The sequence below is a fragment of the Diospyros lotus genome, chromosome 2, assembly GCF_014633365.1.
Source record: "Diospyros lotus cultivar Yz01 chromosome 2, ASM1463336v1, whole genome shotgun sequence".
Classification (NCBI taxonomy): Eukaryota; Viridiplantae; Streptophyta; class Magnoliopsida; order Ericales; family Ebenaceae; genus Diospyros; species Diospyros lotus.
In genome coordinates, this window is record NC_068339.1 from 25,185,199 (window position 1) to 25,209,812 (window position 24,614).

The 24,614-nt window shown below is 36.3% G+C and overlaps 1 protein-coding gene across 1 annotated transcript; it reads right to left on the bottom strand.

Annotated features, from left to right (window-relative positions):
• Nucleotides 1–20,989: 20,989 nt before the first annotated feature.
• On the bottom strand, nucleotides 20,990–23,316 carry LOC127794175 (gibberellin 2-beta-dioxygenase 8-like). The gene is made up of 3 exons (XM_052325104.1): nucleotides 22,678–23,316; nucleotides 21,716–22,037; nucleotides 20,990–21,539 (listed from the first exon to the last, which is right to left on the bottom strand). Exons 1-3 carry the CDS (start codon nucleotides 23,112–23,114, stop codon nucleotides 21,303–21,305), a joined length of 996 nt encoding a protein of 331 aa, XP_052181064.1. The 5' UTR covers nucleotides 23,115–23,316; the 3' UTR covers nucleotides 20,990–21,302.
• Nucleotides 23,317–24,614: the final 1,298 nt, after the last annotated feature.

Here is a 24,614-nt window from a genome sequence, read left to right on the forward strand (position 1 = left end):
AAACTACTGAAGGGTTGCTCATTATGCAAAATCGGAGCCCTCCTAGCGTTTCATTGATTTTTTGGGAGCCTCCTACAACGATTCGGTTTTGCAACCTAAATGGCAGTTGCATTTTAGCTGTACCGAAAATCGTTCCCGATTCGATTTCTTTTGATGCCATAATTCTTATCTCGGAACGCTCATCAAGACCATATAATTTTTCTTAGATAATTTCACTTTGAGGTATTCCCTACAGTCAATTCGGTACTTATAACTGCTATCAAACCAATTTTTCGGTATTCTAAACTTATCGAAATTACGTGGTAACCTCATACGAACATGGGGTATTACATGAAAGCCATTCGTATAAACAAGCCAAGTTTTAATGGTAAACTACTCACCTCAAACTTATCTCAAACACCTCGATTCTTGCACCAATCCTCAAGTAATTGTACAAACACTTATCCTCAAGCCTCAACGGTCCCTAAACGTCATATTTATTCAAAAGAATATCAATATATATTTTCTCCATAATTTTCTCATAATTTCTCTTCATTTTCTCCCCGTTTTTTCTTAATAATTTCACACTAAATAATTCCTCAAACATTTTCTCAATTTTCTCACTACCACAATTCATAAAATAATTTCTGAGAAAAACCACTCACCTTGCTTAGCCTCTCAGGCTTTCCCAGTATGCGTGCCTTGATCTTGAAACACGTGCCCAAATAATTTTCTAACCTCGGGTATGCTCCTCAAACCCCAAATTAATTCTTTAGAATTTTCAAAGGCTTTATCCTATTTTTCCCATATTTTTCCTATTTTTCTTTCTTTTCTTTTTCTTTTCTTTTCTTTTCTTTCTTCTTCCTCCTTCTTCTTCCTCCCTGCCTTCTGCGCTCAAACAACACCTCCATATCTTTTGTCGTCCTTGCCAACCTCTGTCAACCTTGCTGGTCACCACTGGCCTCACCAACCGCTGTTATTGTCATGCTCCACCGCTGCCATCATCAGCCATCTCTCCACTGATCTCCTTCTCTCTCTCATTTCCTCTCTTAGCCCAAGCTTTTAATCTTGTTTGGAATGATTTTGAGAACAATCTCATGGCTCTATTTATAGGCTTGGATTCCAAAGTGGTCCAAAGCTCTACTGAAATGATTTTTGAAATCCACAATCATGACATTTACTAACTTCACCTTTTTCCTCACCATACCTCACATCACCATACCCTCTCAATTAATCTTAATTAATTTCATATTCCCATTTTAGACTTTACACAATTGCTATTACACTCTCAAATACCGAATTAATAATAACCGAGATACTTAAAATCCAAAATTAATAATTTCAAGTTACTCGATAAGTACGATTTTGTCCCAGTGTCCTCACAAGACCTTTGTTTTATCCTGAAACCACTTCAAGGTTGATCCTTACGCAAAACCGAAGCCCCCCTAGGATTCCGTTGAGTTGTTGCAATAATTCAATTTTTTAGCCTGAATCACAACTATACTAAAAATAGTTTCTGATCTGATTTCTTTTGGCATCATAAATTTTGCCTCAAGACGCTCGTCGATGTTATACCCTTTTTCTTTAGACATCTAAATTTCGAGACCTTCCCTGTCGTTGATTTGGCAATTTATTTTACTATTAAACTAAATTTTTGGTATTTTAAACTCATCTAAATTACGTGGCAACCTTATGCTGAAATGGAGTATTACATCAATTTTCGTGCCCGACCTCCAAAAATTACACAATCCCTCAACTTTGAGCCTCAACATGCACTGGCCATCATATTTATCCAAAGAAATATCAACACTTATTTTTTCATAGTTTCTTCATAATTTTTGATATTTTGCTTCTTTATGAAGATTCGAATATGTTTTAGTCATGTTGAGAAACTTATGTTCCGTTGGTAATTAGTCTCATAAAATCAAGGAACATTATGTATTACGAATGATGTTTGAGAAACGATCATGTAATATTGTTATGGTTCAATGTCATTTGGAGGTATCTTTTGAGTATGTTGAAGGTATTTAGTTGTTATCGCTAAGAAATGAGACTTTGTATATATTTTCTGGGAAAATGTCATGTTGAACAAATGGTACAATTTCTTATGTTATGATTAAAGTGATTTCAGTTATGTACCATATCAGGTTTTGATTCTTGCTTCCACATTTGTAATGATATGTTGGGGATTTTCTTTGAAATACTGTACTTGAGGTATTAAGGGATGTATCGTGGAAAGAGAATGTGTATTTATATGTTGAGCCCCAATATAGTGACACACCTTGAAAAAGAAGGGAGTTACAACATCACTATGTTGTTGAACTCGAATTTGGTTAATCAATTATGACTACACCTTCATGTAAGCGTAGTACACCCCGTGAGTCTCCTCGAAAGTAAAAATAAACAATTCACCCATCTATTCTAGTAACATTCATTCTTGAACCATCATAGCTACCCTGGACGGTCCCTACCAACTCAAATCATCGTCCACCACATTGGCTTCGCCCGGGTGGTAAAGAATCTCACAATCATAATCCTTAAATAACTCCACCCAATGCCGTTGCCTCATGTTCAACTCTTTCTAAAGAAGAGATATTTTAAGCTTTTATGATCCGTATATATCTCCACTTTCTCACAATACAAATAATGCCTCCAAATCTTGAGAACAAATACCACTGCCGCCAATTCCAAGCCATGTGTAGGGTAGTTTATTTTGTGCTTCTTCAATTGCCTCGAGGTATAGGCATTAACATGCCCATCCTACATCAACACACACTGTCTTGAGAGCAAATACCACTGCCGCCAATTCCAAGTCATGTGTAGGGTAGTTCATTTCATGCTTCTTCAACTACCTCGATGTATAGGCATTAACATGCCCATCCTACATCAACACACACCCCAATCCTATATAGAAGGCATCGCTATAAATTGTTAACTTTTGCCTGCTCCTCAGAATAGCTAACATCCTTATTGAAGTTAGCCTCTACTTCAATTCTTGGAAGCAATTTTTACAAGTGTCATTCCACTCAAACTTAACTCTCGTCCGTGTCAATTTGATCATGGGTGATGATAAACGGGTGAAACCCTCAATAAATCTCTGATGGTATCCAACCAGTCCCAAAAAACTCTAGATTCCCGTCACTGTCTTTGGCCTCGGCCAATCAACCACGGCCTTTATCTTTTCGGCGTTAATTGAAATGCCTTCACCAGAAACCACATGCCCAAGGAAGATTACTTGCCTTCGCCAAAACTCGCACTTGCTAAATTTTGTATATAACTGTTTTTCTCTGAGTCTCTGCATGACTATTCTGAGATGGGCCTCATCCTCTTCTAAACCTAGCGAATATATTAGAATGTCATCAATAAACACAATGACAAAGCAATCTAGGTACTCCTTGAAGACTCGGTTCATTAAGTCCATGAAAACTACAAGGGCATTTGTTAATCCAAATGGCATAGCTACAAAATTGAAATGCCCATACCGAGTTCAAAAAGCCATCTTTTGAATATCCTCTTCTTTGACCCATACCTAGTGGTAGCCTGACTTCAAATTTATCTTAGAAAGACTGAGGCTCCATGAAGCTAATCTAGTAAGTCATCTACACGTGATAGTGGGTACTTATTCTTTAATGCCACTTAATTCAATTGCCTATAATCGATACACAATCTCATTAACCCATCCTTCTTCCACACGAATAACTCTAGAGCTCCCCAAGGTGAGGCACAAGGGTGGATAAATCACTTATCAATCAACTCTTGCAATTGAGTCTTTAAGTCCTTCAACTCATTAAGGGTCATTCTATAAGGAGCCTTAGAGATAGGCTAAGTACCCAGCATCAACTCAATTGAGAATTCAATTTCTTTCGGAGGTGGCAATCCCTATAATTCTTTCGAAAACACATCCAAAAAATCTCAAACCACTAGAATTTCTAACAACTCCGATTTGTTTTCCTTGCCTATGGTCACAAAAGGAACGTACGCCTCACAACCATGGTGTATCAATTTCTCCGCCTTCATCACCAATATCATGAGAGTTGAGCTCATCGATTTAATACCTCGATACACAATAGTTGGTTGCTGGGGTAGCTCAAAGTGGATTACTTTCTGCCGACAATCAACCTTGGAATAATGTTTAAACAACTAGTCCATGCTTAAAATAAGGTTGAAGTCTTTAATATCCAACACCACTAAATCTCCTGGTAATTCCTGATCATGAGCAACAATCTTGCAATCTTTATATATCTCACTACCCCTCAACCTCACATCCCCAGGCATGGACACATCAAATAATATGGCAAATAAAATTCTTGGGGTTGGAACATGACATACAACCTAAGGGGCAATAAAGGAATGAGTGGAGCCTACATCAAATAATACACACAAATCAATACCATGTAAGGAGAGAATACCTTGAATTGTATCGTTCCCTCTTTCTACATTCGCTGTCATTAACCCAAATACTCTCCCCTGAACATGGGGTTTACCAATAATAGCTAGACGTCGGGCCTGAGCAAAAACTGGATGGAGAAATGCTCCTTGTATCCTAAGCACCCCAGGTCTCTTATTCAACCTTTGACTTGGACCTCCTAGCCTTGGCCCTCCATACTGGCATGGCATAATACATGTGCTAGCTCGATGGCCTATCTGGCCACATCAAAAAAAATCACATCTCCAGCTAGAATCACCTCTGGATTCTAAGGGCAAGCCCTCCGAATGTGTCTTGCGTGACCGCAGAGATAGCAAAATCCTCTTGTGAAGTGACAGGGGTCTTTGTGACTTTTACCACACGTCTTGCATGGCAGAATTTGGGCTGTGTATCTTATCAGACCTACTTCCCACCTTATCTTTATGTCACTATCGTGGCCCTAAGAAGAACTCGCTCTCTGCATAATAGTGGGAAAATCTATAACTCTAGCGCTTTCCAGTGTGTGCTAGATGTCCACCTATAATCCCCTCTAAAATTTGACAGCTTTCTTGGCCTTAGTGGATACTAACTCTAAATCTAGCTAACAAAGTGAACTCTGCCCTCATATTGGGCCACACACTTATTCTACTGCACTAATTCAATGAACTCATACATTTTTTCTTTTCTGACCCAGTAGGGGAAATAATTCTCGTTGAATGCCTCTTAAAACTCCGTCCAAGATTGCTTTCTTCCAATAACCATCTGTCTGATAGTCTCCCACCATCTTTCTGCGTCACCCCTCAACAAGAAAGTGGCTAATTAGACTCTTTGCACATTAGTGCACCCCATAGTCCATAGATACTTCTCTACTAACAGCATCCAATTTTTTGCAGCTAAAACATCCACCCCTCCATAAAATTCAGGAGGTCGGAGAGCCATGAAATTCTTCAATAGCTGGCTCGCTGCATTACCATCTGCCCCTTGAGCCTCCTGATTTGAAGTTTGACCTTTGTTGTTCCCATTTGGATCACCATCTGTCTCTTGTTGGGCTTGGCCCTCCCTCAATTGATTAGCGGTGAGTATATCCACTGCCCTCAATATACCAGCTAGGGTTCCCTACATCTCATTCATCTATTGGTGTAAATCTCCGACAGACTCCTTCGGAGTGTTAGGCATAGATGTAGGAGTAACCTAACCATGCCCTTAGCCTTGAGTCCACAGTCTTTCTCTATGAGCACTAATTTTTCTTACATGACCCATAACCTTTAGAATACAAATTCTTAACTCGCATTAGGCTTTCAAACATGACTCTAACTCTACCCAACATTTCTATATGTACAGAGACTCCTTTCATCCCAACTTAGCTATGATACCAAAACTATGAGGGCCCACTCCTAGAAATCCCACTAGCACGGGAGCTCTGAGAAGGAGTCCCAAAAAAATGGATACAGATACAATTTATAATTCCAAAAATATAAACATTCCCAAACTTGCTCAAATAACAACATGAGTTAAAATAAATATTTACATGATCATCTATATAATATGCGCTCGGCTTAATCGATTGTACATTTTTCCAAAATAAAAGGGAGCAATGGAACTCTATATACAAAATAAGACTTTTTTTTCATGCCCCCAAAACAAACCCCCAAGGACCTTTCGGTTGGGAGGGCCCTATACACTTGTCTAAACCCTAAGATACTCAAGCTCTTCTCAATCTGGCCCCTTCCTTAGCCTTACCTTTATTTGGAATGACGCAAAAGAGGCAAAGTGAGCCACAAGGCTCAACAAGTAATATAATAAAGCAATTGAATAACATTATGAATCAAAGGCTTGAACAATAGACAATAAAGTATAGACGAATTTCCCATAGATCAATTACATAACCCATCATCATGCCCTACCACAATATATATATACATCAATGCATTATCATACCATGCCATCACTTTGTGGACCATTGTTCACCCGCACTCTGGTTTTATCCTATGTGAGCATTATGAGCCTAAGCTCCCATAGTTAGGTAAATGCCTACCGAGCTTGTTTTGGATATCCTTTTTCCCTCACGGCATAACTGCGGCACAAAAATAATAGGCGCGCTAATATAAATATATCATGCGCATGCACTTAACCATAACATATATTATTTTCAGCATGCTCACCTATTAATCTTCCAACATCTCATTCATGGACATTCACTTCACCATACATGTGGATAAACCTATAAATAGGCACCATTCACAATATAAAAGCCAATGAACGTACATAAGGGTATTCATTTTACTAAGAACCTATCTCATCTTCCACATTAGCAAGAACCAACCATGATTTCAAACCAACAAATGAACCCATTATTAATTAATATGATGATTTGGGGGTAAAATAAAGGCATTAAAGGACGTATTGAATAGTGGCATGGTAGAACAGTCGATAGCTTGGCCACATTTGTAGACCACCACGTGCTTGCTCCAGGAACGGTCGACAGCCTCGCCCTCAATTGTTGACCGCCAGAGGCCATTCCTCCCAAATTGTTAACAAATTGGGTGTGGTCGGTCAACAGCTAGAATGCAAATCACCCAATCACCCCCTAAACAACACAACGGTCGACAGACTAAGTAAGAGTCACCCGATAGAATGTAAAATCCCCTAACAGTCGATAGACAAGAAGGAACTGTTGACAAATAGCAACGAAAGTGACATGCTTGAAGCTAAAATACATGCAAGTTACACCAAAATCTTGCATGCAATTTAACTCTAACAATAAACACGTCACTCCCTTGAAAAGATTATTAGTTCTAAATGATGACAAATATATCCCAAGAGGGGGGGAATTAGGATTATGGTAAATTCTTCAATAGCTTAAAGACCGATTGTTTGTAAAACACTATGTTTCAAAATATGAAGGATTATGTTTCGAAATAAACCTTTCTGTTAAGTATGTTTCAAAATCTACTATATATGTTTCGAAACTTTCCTTTCTGTTTTGCCTATTTTGAAACTTTTAACTTTTGAAAAACATGAACAGAGATTAATAAGCAAGTAAAATAGTAAAGCAAGTGCACACGAAATTTATAATGGTTCGGCATCCTGCCTAGTCCACTACCTTCAAGCTTACCCACTTGAAGGATTTTCAAACACAATCACTTTCACTAGTGATCAACCACAACAAGTGTTTTACCATGGTTCACCCTAAAACCTTGTGCACGATAAGTTTTATGCCTCAACTCAAACCTTGACACACTAAGTTTTGAGGCTCAACTCAAACCTTACACCCCAATGAGTTTTAAGGCTAAACTCAAACCTTACAAACATTAACAAGAGAAATAAACCTTATCTTTTACAACCCAACAAATTTAACGCAATAAAAATGCCTTACTAAATGGCTATACAAACCTCTTGGTTTTAGGTGAGGAGAGTAAGAAGGATGAGACTTCAGATTTTAGCTTGCTTATCCTTTTCACACCACAATGCACATCAAGGATTGTATGTATGGATCTTCTTTGAGAACTTATCAAAATGATTTCATTCACTTGTGCTTGTGTATGTATCTTGTGTCTCTTGTATGTGTGTTCTCGTGTATGTGCTTGTAAGTCTTGTTCTTGTTTTCAAAGACCTGCTATATATATCAAGAGATAGAGATTTGACTGATTATAGCCGTTAAAGACAAGATTTGAAAACAAGGTTTCGAAACATAAATAATAGGTTTCAAAACACCACAAAAATGCACTAAGATTTTGAAACATACTCCTCATGTTTCGAAACATCCAGTCTTTCCAGCTTAACTTGCACTTAGAGACAGAAACAAGTGGGGGACATACTAAAAAGGAATTTTATGGGCACTATGAGTATTTTAAAAGCACTAGCACTTAAATTTGAATTTGTATTCTCTGATGATGGAGAATACATTAAAAAATAATTTGAGAAACTTCTTAGATAAAGACAAAAGTGTAGCACACATACATCTTGGTTTTGAATGCCCTATTGACAGAATGTCAAAGGTTTCGAAACATACTATGTTGGTTTCGAAACATATGCTTAAATCTCAAATACGCTTCGAAATATGGCATGCAGACTTAGCAAATATTGAAACCTTATCAAAAAACATTTCGAAACAGGTAAAGAAACATAGCTGAATAATGTTTCAAAATATAAATACCAGGTTTCGAAACATGATGCATGAACTTTAGATTTTTCAAACATTTGAACATTCGTGCCAAACACTATTCATGCATGTTTCAAAATATGAAAAGCTTATTTCGAAATATGAGATCAACATAAAAGATTTTTCATTCTAAGATAGGTTTTTCATCAAACACATTTTCTCATATATCAAAAAATATGATACAACAAAGATGGGGTGAACCAAAACCCCATTTAGACCTTACACACAGTTTTCCAAAATTCCAAAAAAAATCACACGAATTACAAGCAACCAAAATGAAACCCATTTTTCGAAAATAATAGGGTTTTATAAACAACACCACAAAAATGGATAATCCATGAACACTGAACCAAAGAAAAGGATCAAGGTTTGCATCAGAATGAAATAGAAGGAATAGAAACTTGCATATGAAAAGAAGAAGAACAAAATGAACTTTCCTCTTAAAAGGAAAAGAGGAAGAAGAACTTGCCTTAGAGATTTGTATGGATGAATGGAAAATACAACCCGCTGGAACTGCAATCCTTCATTCTTGAAACTTCTAGAAATTAAAGGAAGAAGAAGAAAGAAATAAGAAGAATCTGGAGAGAATAAAAAGGAGAGAATAAGGAAGAAGAAAGAAAAAGTATGGAGGAGGAGGGGGAGGAGTGGCCTGCACGCCAAGCTCACCTGCTTCCTCCTGGCAGTTGTTGTTGTTGCCTTCGCCACCACCATTGACGATCACCTCCACAGCTATTACTGCCATCCATTACGCTACACCAACATTCGTCGTCCATTATTACTTATCCATTGCTCGCAAGTTAGCCTTGTCACGATAGTCAGTTTACCCTATTTCGCACCAACGTCGAATGCCTTTCAATCAAACATTGCCATCACCATTAATCAACAACCCACTTAGCTTCCTCGATCGCCTTTTTCGATGATGACATTGACTGACCATTTTGTCTTCTTCGTCAATTTCATCATTAATCTTTACAATTCGACCAACTGCCAATAACCGCCTTGCTTTGCCTTACTTTCGATTATTGGCCTTGCTCTGATTATGCCTCCCATCTACTCTTGCCAACTGTCCAGAAGCCATCATCGTCTTTAACCTTTTTCCCCTCACCATAGGTTGCCTGAGGCTCTGCCAATATTGAGCTCCACCATTATAGATGACCACTACTTTGGCCAATACCTAGATTGGATCCGGATCTGGTTCGACCTAACCCATTCGCCCATTCCAAACTTGCTTCAAATCCGATCAACCAGATCTAACCAATCTACCAAGATCGAGCCCAGATCTAACCCATCAAACTAGATTCGACTAGTTAATCTGTCCAGCCTAGATTTGTTGCCCATATCCAATATCCTAGTTTATTTTCTATTAGGGATTTATTTATCAATCATTTGGCATTATTTAGGGTTATTTGATCTTTTGTAATAACTACTTTGAAGTATGATATTCCCTTGTTGAATTGGAATATTAGATTTTCACTATGGCAAGTTAAAATGCATGTAATTTTAGACTTATGGATTTAGATGAAGGTGGATTCATCAAGGGGATTTATATTAGTGAATGTGGAGTCATTAAAGTCAATAAAGATATGTTAAGGCTGATCTTGTTGCCTATACTTTAAGTGCGACTGAAGATATCCACTATAGTAAACTTTGGGTGGATTTGGTTGGTATTCTATGTGGTGAAAATTTAGTTGGTATTCATCAAGGAGATTAATTCTCTGTGATTTTTTTGGGAAAAAAGAATTCTAAATAATTCCATATGTGGATTTTTAGTCAAGGTAGAGATTTGTGATAATTATGACTCAAAATCCTAATTCATCTATGATTGTGTTTCCTAATTTGACTGTGATTAAGATTTCAAATTTGACTATGATTAGGATGTTGTCAAATTCGATTGAATTTGACAAGAATTTATCTCATCTGAACAAATATCCTCTTGGTTTATCTCATTTGGAAGAATATTTTCATGAATCATCTTATGATCATGATAGAATTTCCTGTGTTCATGTGTAGATAATTTTGGATCTATAAATATGTGTCAAATGTGTGAGGTCCAAATTGTCACAATTTTTTTTTTTTTTATACAAGCTTTGATACTGAATATTTAATAACAGCATAGGCCAATATAAATATTTATATCACCATTCATTAAACATTCACATTAGGGCTTAACCGCTCATACATCTCAAAATAAGTAGGGCGACAAAATCTTAATATAAAATTAAACCTTCTTTTTCTGCCCTTAACACAAACCCTGATTGATCTTTTAGTCGGGATTGCTCTGTACACATAACTACCCCTCTAAGATCAAGCTACATTAGCTCACCCTTATCCAAGATTTTCCTTTACCTAGAATGATGCAAAGCAAATATGAGCCATAAGGCCTAGCAAGTATAATATACGATAAACATGATCAATAAGAAATGAATCAATAAGAAAATTATCCACTTACATTAAGTACCCCCAATATGGTGCATTATAATAGCTTATAACAAATGGAGATTTACTCATTTTTATTTGACACATCCATGACATATTATTCCCCATCATGTACCCATACCATGTTATACCACATCATGCCCATACCATGATATACCACGACATGCACCCATGCCATAATAATTTATGCTCATGCTCATTTACTCACATACGGTCCTTGGGGCTCAAACGTAACACACTGACACCCAACATATCGAATGAAATGCTCATGTCCAACAACATAAATACTCTAGTAACTATCATGCTCGTGACCAAGCACACATTCACATGTAAGCCCCAAATGCATAATCCCAAACCCTTGAATGCATTTGTAGTGACAAAATATGAAAAATTGTATAAAGCACATGCACTGCTCTCTCTCAGCCACAATATCAACATCTCTGCAACATGTGAAACAACCTGACACGGGAAACTACAGAGACCAAATCCAACATCCACAACTGGAACCTACCCTCATGGTAACCTATCTTCATTCACAAGAAATTGAAGAGGCAACTAACTCTTTGTGGCCACTAGAACAAGACCCAACTGAGATCCAACCAAAAATTTTAACATGCAAAATGCTCAAAACTCAGCTCCATCTAAAAATAATTGAATTGACTAAGATTAATAAGAACAGAGAAAGCATAAGATCGCATACGAAATGAGAAAGGAAAAAACTTGCACCAGAAGGAGAAGACGTCCACATTTGATTCATATTATTTTGCACCAAATGTTCCATCAAGAAGAACGAGAGTCCCTCGAAATGACAATAGGGGAGATTCTTCATATCCACAAATTTTTGTGTTCAATTATCTAGGCCGTGCTGCGAGAGCAATGAAAATCAGGTGGATGGATGGGAAAGAGTTTGAAGCCGCCAAATTATATGTCTTGTTGAATACTCCGGAGGTCGAACCTTATATCGAGTAAGAATTAAAATTTAAATGAATATATTTATAAGTTTATTCTTGGTTCATATTAAATGATTGATATATCATTTAAATTTTTCAACATGTACACCAATCTATTGCGTCAGCTATATTCAAATATCACAGACGCAGAAATAGACAAAGAAATCGAGAAACATTTTCCTAAGTGGTTCCATCATCAAGTATGTTACTTCATATTAGATTATTTTTTAATTAAACTTTAAAAATACATTACGTGATACAAATATTTTCTCAGGTTAATTCGAATACTCATGTAACAACTCGTTAATGGGTCTAGGCATTATTAATATTTTATTCCGTGCGCTATGCGAATTTAATGATGGAATTATTTTATGGGAATATTAGTGGTCGAACTAAGCATTTAAAGCATGGTGATTCATGAGGCCATTAGTGAAAAGCTAAATTTGGGTAAATATGAATTAAAGAGATGTGGGGGAAAATGTATAAATATTTTGGGTGTTGATAAAGAGAAAATTATTGAGAGTATTATTTTTGAGAAAATGAAAATAAGTGAAATAGTGTGTAGGTGAATATTTAAGATATGGGTTATATGTATTGTGCAAAGGGTTAAAAGGCCCAATACAAGTGGAAGCTTGAGAAATTTAAATTTAATGGATGTGGGCCAAGAATGGAGAGGCCCAATAAAAGTGGATTTGAAATTTTATGATAAATGAGTTGAGGCCTTTAGGCCTAATATAAGTTAAATATTTTCTATGTTAATCCATTGGACCAAGAATGAATTGGGCTATTTTATTTAGATGGTTTTGGTCCATGTAGCAAGTGGGTATTCATAATGAACTTTATTATATATAATTTTGTGTGTAAAATGTTTGATTAAAGTAAAAGAGAAAGGAAATGAAATAAGAAGCAAATGTCTAAAGAGGGCATATCTTTTGTATGTGGTGAGGGAAAAAGGCAAGGGTAATGTGGTAAATTGCATAATGAAATGAATAAAGAAATTTGAAAGGAAAAGAAAATTAAATTAAAAGTCCAAAAAGGGCTTGTTAAAGTGTTGTGTGGTGGTTATGTAGTGGGCTTGGACCAAGGGTTTGTAGCCCAAAGAAAGTGATGGGTTGAAAGATTTTATGGGCCTAGCATGGATGGGCTCTTGAGTGGGCTTGGGCCATTAATATAAGTGGGCCTTTGTATGCATATATGTATATGTGTGTGTAAAATTGTGTGTGTAATTGGTGATTAAAGAAAAAATGGATAAGAAAATGCAAATAAAGCTAAAAGTCTAAAATAGGCTTCATAAAGTAAGTGTGGTGTGTGTAGTGTAAGGGTTAAATGTGGAAATCGGGAGTGTAGTGGGTGATTTTGGGTGGCTGGCGAAAGGGTGTCCATACCCTCTTACTTCTTTTGTAATTTTCTTTCTTCTTCCTCTCATCTTCTCTCTCTTTCTCCCTTTCTCTCGACAGATCTTCTTCATCATCTTCTTCATTTCTTCTTCTTCCATTGTTGGTTGTGAAGCAAGCTCAAGTGGAGGGTCTTCATCTTATCTTTGGTTTTCTTCATATTAAAGGCAAGCATCCACCACCTTTTCTTCTATTTTTTGATGCAAGTATCACTCTTTACTTCTCCTATCTTTTGATGCAAAATTATATCTTTATGTTTAGTCAAGTGGCTATGTTCATATCTTCAAATGGTGTTTTGAAGCTTGAGTTGTGTGGGTTGTTTCCCACTTTTTTTCAAAAGAAATATGGGTTTCTTTTAAATGGCTTCATTGAGTCTTGTTCTTGGTCTCTTTGGGGCTTGTTTTCCCCATCTTTATTTCATGGAATGGCAACTTGGGGGTTAGGAGATTAGCCATGGGTGGTTTTGGGATTGTTTTGGGATTTTTATTGGCCATTTTGAGGGTTTTTGGAGGTTTTTGGGCCCTTTTTATGCGTTCTCGGCCAAGTCGAGTCAACTCAATTTTGGGCAAGTCAACTCGAGCCAAGTTGACTCGGATTTTTGCCGAGTCGACTCGGCCGCAACTTTGACTACTCTGCGTATATTTCACTTTTTTGGCCATAACTTTTGACGTAGAACTCGCAATTGCGATCCGTTTGAAGCGTCATAAACTAGACTTCTAGGGATTTAATTTGATATATAATATGATATATTTTGGTTATGGTTTGAGTGGGTTAAGGCTTTCCTAAATCTATATTACCCATAACGGTCATGTTTTGGGAAGTTGTTACGTTATGCTTTCGGTTGGTATGTCGTGGAACTTCCTTATCTTGTGTGATGCATTGATATCATTATCTTAGCGCCTCTTATTATTATTTTGGCGCGGCGGCTAAGTTCTGCAAGTGTGAGACGGGATATCCCATTGAGCGCCTGGCGTAGGTGAGGTGGCCATAAACTCGGCAGGCGATGCTCTTGCCACTGTGGTGGCTGATGGATTTGATATATATATGTATGCATCCAATCATGAATGTGGAGGCCTAGAGGGCCAATGTGGGCATGTATTTTTCTATCATTATATAAAATTGCATGGGCATGAGTTGGTGGCTTTTTGTGCTATGAGCCACATATGGAAAGAAATGGGTTTTTATGCCATTATTCAAATTGGGCTAATGTCACTCTATGAGTTGCATGTGTGCCTTGTTGCTAAGTAAGGAGATACCAATTATTGAGGTATTAATGACGTAGAAGGTATGATTAAACGTTTCATTCTAAATGTTGGGTAGTGGTCTTCCATTGATTCTTATCTTATGCATGCCTTCAGGCAGTGATTGTATCATCACCTCCTTTTGCTATATTATGCTTGCTGAGCCTTGTGGCTCACTTGTTTGCTTGTTTTCATTCCAGGTAAGGGAAAATCTATAGCAGAATGGGAGTTTAGTGGGGCTTGACGTGGATTTTAGTCGTGCACAAAGATCTCCCCCGACCTAAAGATTTTGGGATTTGTGTGAAGGGCTGGTGTCGGAAGTTATTTATTTTTGTATGATTAATGGCGCCTTTGATTATTTTGAGAATTGTACGACTTGTAAGCCTAAAGAAATATTGTAAGAATGGTTAACGCTCATGTTAGAAGTGAGCTTGTTATTATATGAAGTTTTGGTTATGTTTGCTTCTGTATTCCATTTTGAAAGGACTTTCTTTCGGATGTCCTATGCTAGTAGGTATATCCGGAAGCGAGCCCTAACAACTCAAGTTGTTACAAATCCATTAATTCAGAATATAGGATGGGGACTGACTCCAAATGTGTGGTATTGGCCAATGTATTTCGTGAACGGATATAAATTTCATACTGTCGAATGGAATACTAGTAGATTTACCAAAAATTTTGGTGTTTGCATGCCTCGGATAGGGGTTGGATCCTCAGAGACCTATTATTACGGAAAAATTTTAGATATTATTGAATTGGAATATGCAGACCTACCAATCAAAAGGGTAGTTATGTTCAAATGTGAATGGTACGATCCAAGTCCCAAGGGAACCAAAATTCACGAAAAGTATGGTATTATCGAGGTTCGGTCATCAAGAAGGTATAAGAAATATGATCCTTTCATTTTTGCTCAACAAGCTGAACAAGTGTATTACGCGTCGTACCCCAGCACTTGTCGTGATAAACATGATTGGATGGTTGTAATTAAAACAAATGCACAACCTACAATAACGGCTCATGAGGCTAATATGGAAGAACCTTTCTAGGAGGATGAAATACCAGAACTCCCGCAAATTGATCAAAATGATGACCTTAGAGGTAGTTTACAAGATTTAGATGGGATAGTCGAAGAAATAGATATTTCAAATATTATTCAGCAAGAAGAAGATGATGATGCAGAGGAAGAATCTATATCAGAAGACGACGAAGAAGAGTTATTGTCTGATGACATAGATAGTGATGAATTTGTAGAAGAAGATTGATATATTTATGAATGCATGTGAATTTAAATATATATATATATTATGATATAATATCAATCTTTTGTATTTTTTAATGTCTGTGACCTTGTACGTTTTATCGTGTTTTTTTGTTTCATGAAATTTCAAAACCAGATGTCGAGGCATTCATCTCCCGAACCAAGCAGGGGTAGGGGTAGTAGGGGTAGAGAAAGACGTCGATCTTATAGGGACACACCTTTCCCAGATCCTAGTAGTGCTGGTTCACAGTCTTCTCCTTCTGTCTCCACACATGCTGTTCCGTCTACTCCTTTATATCCTCAGCCATCGCACCCACATGCTTTCATTCCCATGCCTCAATTCCAACAACCATTCCCCTCTATGCCATATTCTATGGGTTATACTATAGTCCCACCCACATCCCACCCACCTGAGACTACACCACATTATGTCCCTTATTCTGGATCTACTTTTCATCCCATAGAAGGTTCATATCCATACTCATTAATGTCGACACCACATGCACATCCTTCGACATCTTTTCCTGCCCAGAATGTTGACCCAACTCCATCTTAGCCAATTAATACTGACCCAGCTGATCACCGAGTAGAGTTATCCTGCAATCAGAACTATGATCAGTGAGTATCTTAATTATATTCTTTTTAATTAATTATTTGTGATTTTTTTACGTATAAATGCAATTTCTTACATGATAAATATTGGTTTTACAGTTTTTTTCCCGAGGTTGGCCCACCAGGTGTACAGTCCAAGATTTGGAAGAGACGGTACACTGAAGCTTGGCTTCATTGGGATGACATACCTAAATTAACATGATGGATATGGCTAGATGAATTTAGCGTAAGTTTAATTGCAATTCTTAATTATAGAAAGTTTAAATTTAAAATTGTATACATATTTATTCATTTTTAATTTCTTGTAGAAGGAGTTTAAGTGGCAACCCGATGAGAGTGATCATATATGGATCACTTGGAATAAATCTGGTCGGAGAAGTTTTAGAAATAATTTGAACAAAATTAAAGGAGGTATAGATAAGGGGGAATGGATGGATCCGATGGTGCGGCGAGCATTACAGGCCAAGTAGGATGAAGATGAATACAAAAAGAGAGTAGAACAAAACAAAAAAAAATCGCGCATCCGAGATTGGTGGGTTAATCCACACAAGTGGATCAATTCCTTTCACGGAGAGCCAAAGAATAATGGTAATTAGTTTTTTTACTAATTAAATGTAAATTTTATAAATTTATATAATAGTTTATATTATTTTTTATTTATTTCATATATTTGTCATACAGGCAAATATATGAAATATATGAAATACAAATCTCAATGAATTTGAGATTTTTAGGAGAACCCACACTCGAAAGAATGATCAAGGACAAGAAGTGTGGGTTGATAATAAATCAAAGATCGTAGCGGTAATTGTATTTTGTACAATTTAATAAACATTATAATTTAATAATGTTTTTTAATTAGTTGACAACGTCAATATTTTAATTTATATAAGAGGCGTTCGAGAAATTAAGTGTAGAGGCATCTTTAGCATCATCCGGTGGTAATGAGTCGTCCTCTCCACCTACAATCGACGAACGTCAGATTTTTTATCAAGCTGTCTCTGGTAGGAACAAGAAGGGTCGTGTCTACGGTCTCGGCTCTCAAGGTAGGCAGTCCTTCTCGGTTGGATCTGATAGCAGTTCTAATGGTTCATATGGTTTGTCGACGGAATTAGAACAAATGAGATTAAGGGTCACCCAGCTAAACGAGGAGTTACATTCTGCTCAAACCAAGGTTGTCCAGGTGGAAAATAAGCTGCAATCCATCGAATCTTGGATGAATGCGGAGGTGACAGAGGTAAGAAATGAGAATGTGCAGCTGTGTCAGTGGCAGCAATAGATAATGGCGTTACAACAACCTGGCCCGTCTTATCAGCAACCTGGACCGTCGATTCAACCAGGACCGAGTAATCAGTTTTTTTATGATGAGGAACAAAATGATGATGATTGTAATGATGATGATTATAACTAAATATTTATGAATTAATCAGTTTGACTTACAAATTCAATTTTGTTGTAAATTTTGATATGAATTTAGTTTGACTTAATATGAATTTTGATTTTTTTAAAAATAATATATATTTAATTTATAATAATTAATTAAAATAAATTTTTAATTATCATTAATTTCATTTATATATAAATTTTCTTTTAAATAAATATAAAAGATAAAAAAATCAAATAATAATTAAATATGAATTTTTTTATAAATATATTTTTATTTATTGTAAATTTTTAAAATTTTATTTTTAATTTACATTAAAAATTGTTTTTTTAATGTTTTAAAAATTTTTATTTATATAAATTATTAATAATTTTAATTTACGTTTTAAATAATTTAATTTTTTTTTTATTTTAAAAAGTTGCTGAACAGCGATGGGAATGGGGCCCGTCGCTAAACTTTTTCGTCCCTATTTTTCGTCGCTAAAATTTAGCGACGCCAACTTTAGCTACGGATTTTCCCCCGTCACTAAATCCGTCACTAAAAATTTTAGCGACGGATTTTAATGTTTTAGCGACGAAAAATTCCGTTGTTAAAACTCTGATTTTTTGTAGTGAACATGTGACTTGAAAAGTCGGGTCTAGATTGAGAAAAATGTGCCTAGGAGTCACTAATAGTGGTGGTCATCCACAAGTTCCTTATCCCATTCGAATGGAAGAGGCCTTAAATGAAAATTAGAGATTCTGGACAATTTTGATACATCTTCGTAATTTGGACATAACTCTCTCATCTGAGCTTCGATTGAGATGATTCAAAATGATATGGAATGACAAGAGAAAGATCTACAACTTTTATGTTTTGAGTTTTGAGAGATTCAGGCTACATCAAGATTGAAATAGGGTTGCAAAGGGAAAATCACACATAGGAAACATATATAGGTATCCGAATGCCTTAGCTCACATCCGAATGCCATTCACAAAAATTCAAAGAAGTCATTTGAATGAGCCACTGTAGCATCTGGATGACACTCACATACCCTAGGCTCAATTTCAATTGTTGCTTCTTGCATCCGAATGCCAAGCAGCCCATTCGAATGAGTGACCCAAAAAGCCATAATGGTATTCGAATATCCTAGCTTATATTCGGATATCTAAGCTACAATTTTCATATACATTCAGATACAACACCAAAAATCTAGCTTAATCACTTAGCTAACACACTTAACCTTTATCCAACACTTAGAAAATAATTACCAAAAATAACATATTAAACATCAAGGGTAATCAACTCAATCCTCAAGGCATGACACAATATTGAATAACTAAATTCGGGTCATTACAATGCTCTATCCAACAATTACAAAATATAACACACCTCAAAATGGTGACAAAATGCCCTAGACCCACTAATGGGTCATTACAAAATGCAATAGAATTAGAGCAGCAATATCATTTTTGTGATACCAGATTAGTGATATTTTGTTTTTTCTACTCGTGATTTTTCTCGATTTGGGTTTTCCATGTTAAATTATGTGCTCGTGTGTGTGATTGATGCCTTGATTGTAGTTTATTTTCGATCTAATTTCATAACACATATTAGCATAAGTTTATCCAAAATACAATGCATAACGTACAAAAAGAATAAAAGGTACTTGTTCCTCTTTATTTTTGGAAGCACAACATTCTTTCAGAGAAGAAAAATCATCTACCATTGATTTCAAGCTAAACTGTATTGTGTTTCTTTTCAATGTGAATGACCATACTATTTGCAAGAAACTGTCTTCCATCTTGTTACACAACATTCATCACCAAAAGGCTCATTCCATAGTTGCAACAGATTCTAGAATAGTAAGAATAATCCATGAATCTATAAATCAAATAATAAGTCATTGGTTTTTCAGTCTCTAGAGTCTTTTGCATAACTCACCAACTACAGACAAGCCTTGCAGTTTTGAATGATTAGATTTATTAAGTTCATACTGTTGCGATTGAAATCTCAATATAATTTCATCTTGTTCAATGAAATCAAAAGGATACTATTTCTCTACAAAAGCACAAACATAACCAACTTCAAAGAAATTGAAACCATTTTTGCATCCAATACTGAACTAAGTATCATGAGTTCTACAATGTGTTCATTAGAGCTGCTATTAACTCTTGTAGCTGAATTGCACAATTTGAATATATATGTCAACTTAATAATAGTGCTTCACTGTGACATGGTATTTTTGGTGACAACCTCAACCAATTACATAATGAGCATCCATTTTAGGCGCATCAAATATCATGCTCTTGGGCAAACAATTTCACCTTTTTCCAATAAATTAATTAAGCCAACCATCTTCATTTAATCTCTGAATGAGTGCCTTTGTTGTTAAAACCAAATGCATAGCATTTAAAATATCCTCAAGACTTTTGCTACAAAGTTTAGCAAAGAATATCAGTAACCCATATATATATATCTCTTTCATCAAGTGTAAGATCAGAATAAGTTCAAAATACGTACGAGCAATAGAGGTTGCATAGACATTCCCTCGTTGTAAGTAGTTGCTTCTCCATGAATATGTTAAGAGAACCGAGTAGGTTGCACCAAACATTCTGATAAGGCTGCAAATAGAACATAAATGAGAACCCCAACGAGGGTATCCCCAGCTCATGCCAACTGATACTCAATCGCGGAAGCTTTCAAGTAATACTTAACCCCCAAACCCCCTTGTCTCAAACCATAATCGTCTTTTCTCACCCTTGCCCTCTTCTTCCTTGTGCCTCCCCCCCCCCAAAACCAACCCACACCCACACCAAAGAAAATAATAATAATAATAATAATAATAATAACAATAACAATAACAATAATATCTGTTTTCTATCCATTGTGAGGGAGCCCCATGAGATGAGTCGATTTTTTGAAGCTGCTTGCCGCCATTAATTTGCTCTAGAAAACTACAATGAGTGTTCCTCTGCTGGTACAAGCCAAAGGACTTGGACTTCTCTTTTTCAAATTGTTGCGCAGCAAAGAGACAAGAAGTGCTAAATATATAATCAATTAGATTAAAACAAGGTTGAAATTAACTCAATTAAACGACGAACACATAATACTTACAATGAGTGTTCCTCTGCTGGTACAAGCCAAAGGACTTAGACTTCCCTTTTTCAAATTGATGCGCAGCAAAGAGACAAGAAGTGCTAAATATATAATCAATTAGATTAAAACAAGGTTGAAATTACTCAATTAAACGACGAACACATAATACTCAACAGGTTAGCTAATTTATAATTAAATTAACCCAAATGGGTACATATTTTTCTAGACCCTTTTTTGGGTCTAAATCCTAATTATTAATTAATATCATCACACAACACTTGGTGTTAGCCAGACGGCTCCTAAACTCCGATACAATTATAAATCCACTATACATTTATTATAATCTATAATTAATCATTTTATATATAGTTGTGACAAAATTCAAGTCGAATGGGTTGTTGCCTTAATTTTGTATAACAAACCAAGGGAGCCCTTTCTTGTGCCCAAATCTCTTGACATCCTCTTGCACTTGCTGCCTGAACTCTCTAAAGCTAAACCTTCTATACACTGAAGGCTTTATGCAGCTCTCTATCACAGTGTCGTAGGATGGACAAAAGAAATACGCCGTGGAGAACCTCTCCACTTGCTTGTTCGCGACTACCCTGTGCTCCACGCTCCTGTACACTCCATTGCTCCATGCCTACATTTATAATTAATTTGAGTCAAATTCGTCGAGCAACATTATTTTTTGTGTAAAAATACTTTCTAAGACAATGTTAGTTTGTCCAGCATAGTGGGACGAAACACCAGGTGAAAAAGTCGGGGTGTTTAGGCCACCTGGCGATGCAAAAAATCATTTTCAAATTCTCTTCTTACTTGGAATAAGTCCCCGATGTTTACAATTAGGGCTTGGGGGTCGGGTTTGACGGCTATCCATCTTCCATCTTTCACTAGCTGCAACCCTCCAACCTGGTCCTGATAGAGTATTGTGAGGAAGTCGCTGTCGGTATGCGGCATCAGGCCGAAGACCTCGGAGTAGTGTGGACAAGGAGGGTATCTGTTCATCCGGAGGTAGCAAGTGCTCGGCAGGCAATTCGATCTAAAAAACTCCGACCGGTGACCCATCTTCTCGGCTAGAATTTCGGCCAGCTCTAAAGCCAAGTCCGACACTTTGGTGGCAAACTGTTCCATTGCCGGGCTGCATATACATACATACATAATGCAAACAAGATTTTTGTTCAAATTAATTAAAAGCAGAAGCAAACAAACAAGCAAGAGTAAAACAATACTCGATACCTTATTATTATTTTGCGAATCCATTGTTTGTTGTAGCAATAAATGGGATTGAATAACATAATTGGGGTAAAATAATGATAATAATATATTATAATATGAGAGAGAAGGGGTACCCCATTAATTAATAAAAGGGCACGACATATAGATAATAATACTCTTGCCTGCTGGTAGCTCACTCCACCCGTGACCTTGTGACAGGCAATTCATGCATGCAAATTAATTCTCGTACATGGAAGTTTTTAATGTACCCCTAATTAATGAAGATGCAGGTTCGTTCCAAGAAATTTTTATCCAACAAAATATTATTTAAAAATAAGATAGTAATAATATATTATATAAATACGAATCACAATAAATACCTAGCCATTTTTGAATTATTTGAATTCAATCCATGAGTCCTGTTAAATATATATCAGTGTTGTCAGTTAAACGTTATATGACAAAAGAAGAAACCTTAATATTTATATATGTGTGTATTTTCTTGAATATTTCAAGTAGGGGAAAGCATGAATGGTAAGTCTTTGGAGAGCGAGAGAGAGAACCTGAGGCTGGCAAGACCGGCCAAGCCAGAAATATCAGCCAAAGGAACATGGAAAGCTTCAGACCAGGAGAGCTGCCGGAGGCAGGTGGCGGAAGGAGTTCCCCACCGGTAACTTCCGGCGGAGAAATTCATGTACTTGTCGTTCACCTTCTCGTAGAAGGGTCTCTTGAAGAGCTTCCGCTGCTCGCACCTCATTTTCTCCAAGATTTCACGGCAAATTCCGTGTCTTACAACCTGGAAGAATCCCCATTCTCGGGAGGCCTTGGCTATCTCTCTCTTGCACTCTTCTCTCTCCATTTCTCCGAGCTTCAACCGGCTCAGGTCGATCACCGGCAGCTCGCATGTTTCCACCCAGTCAACCTCGACGGCGATCATGTCAACCTTGTCGATGAGGGTTTTGTATGCCTTTTGAAAGGGTGGTTCAGATGACACGTCCATGCTTAAAGTCTGAAAGATAAGGAGAGAAAATTTAGGGCTAATATATGTGTATATATAATTGAATTTTTTTTCTTTTTGGCATGACCATGAATTAGAAACCAAGATTGGATGGCAAAAGATGGAAGGAAAAGGCCTTTAGAATTTGGCGTTTTGGGGAGTCATTTGTCGATAAGCAGGGAGACAATGAAAAGCATGTCTTGCCATATTTCTTGTTTGTTGTCCCAGAAAATGCTTCAGCCTCTACTTTCAATGCCTTAATGGGGAGAGAGAGAGAGAGAGAGATTGAACTCTTCTAGAGGAATCAGACAAAGCATGTTAAATTTTTATGCACCAAATTCTTGTAAAAAAAAAAAAAAATCCACCAATGTAGGCAGAAAGAAAATGATACGTACTGTATTAAAATCTTTTTTAAAGATATCAACGAGAATAAGTAAAAATACTATTCTGATAATTATTAACGGCATTAATAATGTTTAGGGATATTACTTATTAATGTATAAACCAGATTATTTTGCAAAAATATATATAAAATATTTGTTTGTATACCGTTATCCTACTATTCTCCAAAATAGATTTTTTTTTTTTTTTTTTTTTTTTGCTTACGGATAGATATTTTTTTCCTTTCAATATATTAATATTGATGTGTGGTGAGTGGACACCCTTTTTATATGAATATTGATGCACCACGTTACTCATCGTACTATGTCGCCTCTTATACTAGTAATCAATTGCCAGCTTTTAGTTGTGAAAATTTCTTTTTACAGAATGTGTACCTAACTATAATACCTTGATTTCATGTATAGCATAGACATTTAGAATGAGTTAATCATCTCTTCCCAGCAGAAAATAAAAAATAAAAAAATCATCTCCACATATAAATTCCTCCATATCCTAATAATTGATTAACCATGTAATCAACCAAGAATTAATGATATTTGGTCTAAAAACTTGGACCTAGCTAATCGTAGACTTGAGTTTTCGGACAGAATATCAGAGTGCATTCAATCAATATATAGCTGATCAAGAAATACTATATATATTTATCAAAGCTTTTGTTATTCTTACTCAAATATAATTGTGTGATAATAAAACCACAGAATAATAGAATGTAGTTGACCCCACTAGAGTGAGAATAGCAATTCCCGATTTCTTTTTTATACGAATAAAAACCGTGTGTACCAAGATATAGATATAGATAGATAAACTTCTTGCATGGCAATCCATTGAAACGAATATGTTTTGGGTTTAATTTGCATACTAAGGAAGGAACTGATCTCGTGGCAAATTAAGAAAATAGTTTCGATGACTTCAAGAAAGCAATATTATCTGAAAAGCTTAGCTATTTCTGGGAGAAACTCTAGATAAAAGTAAAAAGGGTAGCAGAGAGATTTCATCAAGGGTTCGATAAATAAGCACATAGACAGGCCGGGTGTTGTGCGTGATTTTAAGACTATTACAGTGAGTGCATGCACACACTATATATATTAATGTACTTATTAG